This window comes from Oncorhynchus tshawytscha, linkage group LG01 (assembly GCF_018296145.1).
Source record: "Oncorhynchus tshawytscha isolate Ot180627B linkage group LG01, Otsh_v2.0, whole genome shotgun sequence".
Lineage (NCBI taxonomy): Eukaryota > Metazoa > Chordata > Actinopteri > Salmoniformes > Salmonidae > Oncorhynchus > Oncorhynchus tshawytscha.
Window position 1 is genome coordinate 80564276 of NC_056429.1, and position 6414 is coordinate 80570689.

The window sequence follows — 6414 nt, forward strand, 5'->3', positions numbered from 1 at the left end:
CTCACTCATTAGCTGCACAGTGCACAGGTGAGGGGGAACACTGCAGAAATACTCTCCCTTTCCTGCAGAGCTGCCTACCTCATAAATGAACACTGAGCTTGAGCACAGGCTGGGTACAGGGAGAGAGAGTGAGAAAGACAGAGAAAGATATCAATCTTCTGATGCTACCTGGCCAAAAGCAGTTAGACAGAATGTGCTATTAATATGACTACAGAATGACAGAAAGAACCACAAGTTTTCCATGTGTTTGTGGAGAGTAGTTTGTTTTTGTACACACCCCAACCATATAGCCTACAATACCATTAAGAGCCCATGTTTGTCTTCATGTCATGTTTCCATACCTTATTTAGGAAAGCGGCTGCTGTCTCTTTCTTGGTGGCGGGGATCTTCTTCATCCCGTTCGGGGACTGAACCCGGATGATCTGTAAATTAGGAGAAATATTACATTTCTCCACATCATAATCTATCATTTCCATTATCTCCTATATTTAGATTGCTTAACCAAACCAAATACATTGGAAAACCATATTGATCATGACTCATCACCAATGAAAAGATTAGGCAAATTCTAAAACAGTTCTACAGCTGCACCATTGAGAGCATCTTGACTGGCTGCATCCCCGCTTGGTACAGAAACTGCAAGGCACCCGACTGACTGCAAGGCACTACAGAGGGTGGTGAGTACGGACCTCTATACCAGGCTGTCAGTGGAAGGGGCAAAGCAATTGTCTAAGACTCCAGCCACCCAAGCCATAAACTGTTCGGTCTTTCTGCTACCGCATTGCAAGCGGTACCAGCGTACCAAGTCTGGAACCAACAGGACCCAAAACAGCTGCTACCCCCAAGCCAGAAGACTGCTAAACAGCTCATCAAATGGCTACCCGGACTACCTCTATTGACCCTTTTTTGCACCAACTATGCACACACACACTGGACTCCATCCACACATACTTATTACACTGACACCCCAACACACACTACATATGCCACACACACACACGCCACAAGCACACTTTCACATACGCTCCTGCTGCTACTGTCCATCTATCCTGTCACCTAGTCACTTTACCCCTACGTTTATGTACACATAGCTACATTACCATGTACCCCTGCACATCGACTCAGTACTGGTACTCCTTGTATTCAGCCATGTTATTTTTAACTCATTATTGTTATTCACTTTGTATTTGTGTCACTATTTCTATGTTGTTGTTTTTACCTTTAACTCTATTGTTGGCAAACAACCTGTAAGTAAGCATTTCACTGGCAGTCTACACTTGTTTTACAAAGCATGTGACAAATAAAATGTGATTTGACTCATCAGCTAATTTTATTAACATCCCAAACTGTCTCGCTGACATTTGTTGCAACCCACTGAAAACAGGGCACTGCTGTAACTATTTAGCTAGATTTTTCTGCTAGAGCTGTCAGTGCCAGGGTCGTGACAGTGCAGAAATGTGGGTGGAGGGTCGTTGGCACCCGTCGTTCATTGATGTAGTGACACAGTGGTTATAATTAACAAGCAATAATTTGGTTGTGAAGGTGAATTACCTAGTTTAGTTAGCTAAGAATTGTAAAGTACATGATATGAGCAGCTTCTGTTATATGGGCTGGCTGGTTTTTAAATAATTTGCTGTAGGTACGTTAGTTAGCCGGATTGTTTAATCTCGGATGAGCAGGGAAAACAACCCTAAACAGTATAATTTAGCTAGCTAACTAACGTTAATTATTTAGCTAGCAAGCCAGCCAACTCGTGACTAAGTAATCAGCTAGCTAGCTAAAACTATTTTTAGGCACAAGTTGAAGACAAGGTCGCTAAGAACACTGACTAGATCATTTTACTTTTAACAAAGTTAGCTAGCTACAGAAACTACCACTTCGTTCTTGCAAAAGAAATGGGGGCCAGGGAATGTTGACAAAAACTTGTTAGCTGCTTGGGTAGGTAGCTAACAACGTCAACAGCAATGTGCCTTTGTCAAAGTGAACGTCCATGCATTTTTCAAAACCAATAGTTTACAAAGATAGTTAGTTCCCTAGCAAACACACGATTTAACTACTTTCCTAATAAATAGCTATGATAGGTCAACGTAAACTGAGCCTACCTCAGGCTAACATGTTGGCAAATTTGAAATAAAAGATGTCTGACTAACTAGCTAGGTAAGCTATATAACAGAGGGAGTTAGCGGTTATCTAGGCCCTGTCAGTCTAGTGAGATGCTAACTATGTTAGCTAGCAAATGGCTAATTCTGCTGCCTCATCACTCCGCTGGTCAGACTTTGATAACGTTAGCTAGCTGGCTATCAATCCTAAATCTTTTAGCTTTAACTGTAACGCGCTGTCATACTTACAATATTTTCTGCCATGATGTTCGGGTTTGTGGTCCCGATTTATTTCACTGTGTAGCAAAAGAGAACGATACTAACGATAAAATATTTACTGACTGGACAGAATCAACGGAACTCCATTCCACGACTCAAACACCGGGTGTTACACGCTAACAAGTCCGTTCCATAGTGCCCCTCCGCAACTGCTCGAGTGAAAGAGGCATCGATATAAAATCCTTCCGTTCTGCAGCATTTCCACAAGTTATTGCTCCCTCACAAAGAATTCTCAACTGCAGCATTTCCACAGGTTATTGCTCCCTCACAAATAATTCTCAACTCCACGATACTCAAAGGAGTTGAGTTGCGAGGCGATTAATTTTGGCGGAGTGTACCCTACCTGCGACTACAACAAGTCGGTATCAGTCGATACTTATAAAAATGTCCATTCTTTCATACATTGTAGGGTGAATTCATATCAGAGTGAACATTTTATAAACTGAGACAGCTTAATCCTGAGGCGTTTATTTATTGGTCTGACAAGAGAAAATCTAAACTATTGTTACGACATTTTTTCTTTAGTTTTGATGTTAATGTTATACAATTCATACATAATGCACAGTGCCAAATTGTAAATGTGCCTACTATGTACTAGTGCATGAAAATACATTTTAAAAAGTTACCAATATTATGTTTACATTTTGTAATTCAGTATTTTTTTTACTAAATAGGGCAGCGTGGATTAGCTAAAGTGGGGCAGTTTTATAGGATTTTCCATTGGAGGAAAGATATCCAGTTTACAATAGGGACCACCCTGTACTTAGGTTAGGCAGGGCTCTGGTTCTTGTAGTGCTACTGTATATCCTGCATTTTTTTTCATGTAGTACTGTTATTAGTCCTGTTATTTAATTAAGTGAATTCAGAAAAAGTGGGACACTTTTTGCATTTCCTCTTCTGTAACCTCTTTCCAACATATTAGCCTGACATGATACATTTCTGAAATTATCAAATGTTTCACAAATCACAAAATTGAATAGATTTGTAATTGTAATTGACTATAATAATGGTGCCCCCGTTTGTCTACCCTGCAGTCCCAGTCTACCAAATAAGAACTGAAAATATTTTACTCAATGTACACAAATGGTTGTGTCATGCATCACATGAATATGATATCAACATTTGTTTTTTGTGTGTGATTAGGAAACATCTTGAGGATTTCAGAAATGTATCATGTGTTGGTTGGGCTAATATGTTGGATAGATGTCGAAAGAGGTTACAGAAGACAGAAATGGGAAATGTGTCCCACTTATTCCAAATTCTCCCTACTGTGTAAATGTTATTTTCTTGGGGTGCTGCAATCCATAGTTTTTGATAAACACGTAAATCGATGTGACTTCTGTCAAATTGCACATTATTATTTAAAAAATCGACCGATTGCAGCTCCCAAAGAAAAGAACGGTGTTACACAGAACACTGCCTGGACACATTACAAGGTACTGTATATTCATGAAAAAATGGACATCGACTGATACCAACTGAATATAGTCAGAGGTATTGTAAATTAGCCCTCCAACTGCTTTTAAATGCTAGTAAAACTAAATGCATACTCTTCAACCGATTGTTTCCCGCACCCGCCCGACTAGCATCACTACTCTGGATGGTTCTGACTTAGAATATGTTAACAACTACAAATACCTAGGTGTCTGGTTAGACTGTAAACTCTCCTTCCAGACGCACATTAAGCATCTCCAATCCAAAATGAAATCTAGAATCAGCTTCCTATTTCGCAACAAAGCCTCCTTCACTCATGCTGCCAAACATACCTTCGTAAAACTGACTATCCAACCGATCCTTGACTTCGGCGATGTGATTTACGAAATAGCCTCCAACACTCTACTCAGCTAACTGGATGTAGTCTATCACAGTGCCACCCGTTTTGTTACCAAAGCCCCATATACTACCAACCACTGAGACCTGTATGCTCTCGTTGGCTGACCCTCACTACATATTCGTCGCCAAACCCACTGGCTCCAGGTCATCAATAAGTCTGCTCGGTAAAGCTCCGCCTTATCTCAGCTCACTGGTCACCCTTGCAACACCCACCTGTAGCAAGCGCTCCAGCAGGTATATTTCACGGGTCATCCCCAAAGCCAACACTTCCTTTGGCCGCCTTTCCTTCAAGTTCTTTGCTGCCAATGACTGGAATGACTTGCAAAAATCACTGAAGCTGGAGTCCATATCTCCCTCTCTAACCTTAAGCATCAGTTGTCAGAGCAGCTTACCAATCACTGTACCTGTACACAGCCAATCTGTAAATAGCACACCCATCTACCTCATCCCCATATTGTTATTTATCCTCTTACTCTTCTACATTTGCACACACTGTACATAGATTTTTCTATTGTGTTATTGACTGTACATTTGTTTATGTGTAACTTTGTGTTGTTGTTTTTTTCGTACTGCTTTGCTTTATCTTGGCCAGGTTGCAGTTGTAAATGATAACTTGTTCTCAACAGGCCTACCTGGTTAAATAAAGGTGAAATAAAAATAAAAACTACACTCTGGCAATACTCTTCTTCGATGAGGTTTAACGGCAGTTGTCATCCAATAAATGTTGTATTACGGCCACCTACTAGACTGGAGTATAATAGTTTTATTTTATAAATCAACAAATACCCTGTCATCTAACCCTACACTCATGAAAAACCCACCACCCTACTCCACTACCTAAATATATCTAGTCCTACCTCAGGCTAAAAGCCTAAAAGGACGGGACACCACCACTCAACACACCCTGTAACTCTTCTGACATCAAGTCTTGTATACCCAAATACTTCTCTGCAGCTTCCACCACAACCTCAATTTTCTGTGACTATAAATGCTAAAAATTCAATTTTATTGAAGCATATATCGCTTGTTGGCCTACCTACTACTCACAAGAATCCTTTCAAGATCCCTCTACCTTAACCCATCTTCCTCTACTTTCTTCACTGCCTCAGCTTATGACAACTTCTTCACTACTCTAACCCTGGAAACCTCAACCTGCCTCTCTCGTACCAGACATTATTAATCCCCCAGCCCCATGGGAAGTTTGGCTCAAAGTGGAAGAGAGATTAACTTCATCACTACTTGTTTTTGTAAGATATGTTGACATTCTGAATGCACCGAGGTGTCTGTTTAAACTACTAGCACACAGCTCGGACACCCACACATACCCCAAAAGCAGTGTTGGGGAGTAATGTAAGGGAATACAAAAGCCGCTAACTGTAATCCATTACATTTCCAGTAAAAATATTGTAATCAGATTACAGATACTTTTGAAAAAATAGATGATTACTTAAAGGATTACTTTTAAATTTAGAAAGGATGTTTGTGAAAAAAATCTTCTCCGTTTTCTCAATGACATTCAAATCAATACAAATGTAATTTTGTTCCACCTGAGCGAGTTTGACCACAAGTCAGAGACCACGATGATGACACACCAAATGTGTTGGATGGATTGCGGGTAAAGAGCAGGAATAGGCTTCTGTAGGCTACAGTCCAAGCTATGTCTTCCAATGGTCAGAGGCAGGTAGTCTAGTGGTTAGAGCATTGGGCCAATAACTGAAAGGTAGCTGGATTGAATCCCCAAATTGACAAAGTAAAAATCGGTCCTTAACTAACTTGCCTAGTTAAATAAAGGTTCAATTTTTTTTTAAATGGTGCGACTGCTGCCGGTATCTAAATATTATCCAACTTGAATAAACGCTTGGAGGTAAACATGACAGCAGTGTATTCTATTGCGATACTGCTGGTCTCTCATTTTAGCTTTTTGCGCCTTACAGATTGCAGTTGTTGTGGATGGCTGTTCACAAATCTAAATGTGTATTTGAACCCAATAATGCTTGAATTCTAGAAGTTTAAGCTGCATATCAATCCTTGTTTTTTAATGGACGGCCAGTGAAAATGCGCTCTAACAATAGCTGCATAGTGCTGTTCCCAGCCTATGGAATAAAAGTGGGGCTTTTATTGCTCACTCTAATTCATGCCGATAAAAAATATAAATCCATAGGCCTAATGGACACATGCTCAAATTTTTATAGACTTAAATGCA

General features: G+C 40.2%; 1 protein-coding gene across 1 annotated transcript in view; it reads right to left on the minus strand.

The window, feature by feature from the left end:
• Positions 1–2693, minus strand: part of LOC112257838 (nuclear protein localization protein 4 homolog) — a 33896-nt gene extending 31203 nt beyond the window's left edge. Inside the window, exons 1-2 of the mRNA XM_024431717.2 lie at positions 2349–2693; positions 342–422 (exon numbers count right to left, since the gene is read on the minus strand). Coding sequence (XP_024287485.1) covers positions 342–422; positions 2349–2363 — 96 coding nt within the window. The 5' untranslated portion in view covers positions 2364–2693. The remainder of the gene's footprint in view (positions 1–341; positions 423–2348) is intronic.
• Between the last annotated feature and the right edge of the window lie 3721 nt (positions 2694–6414).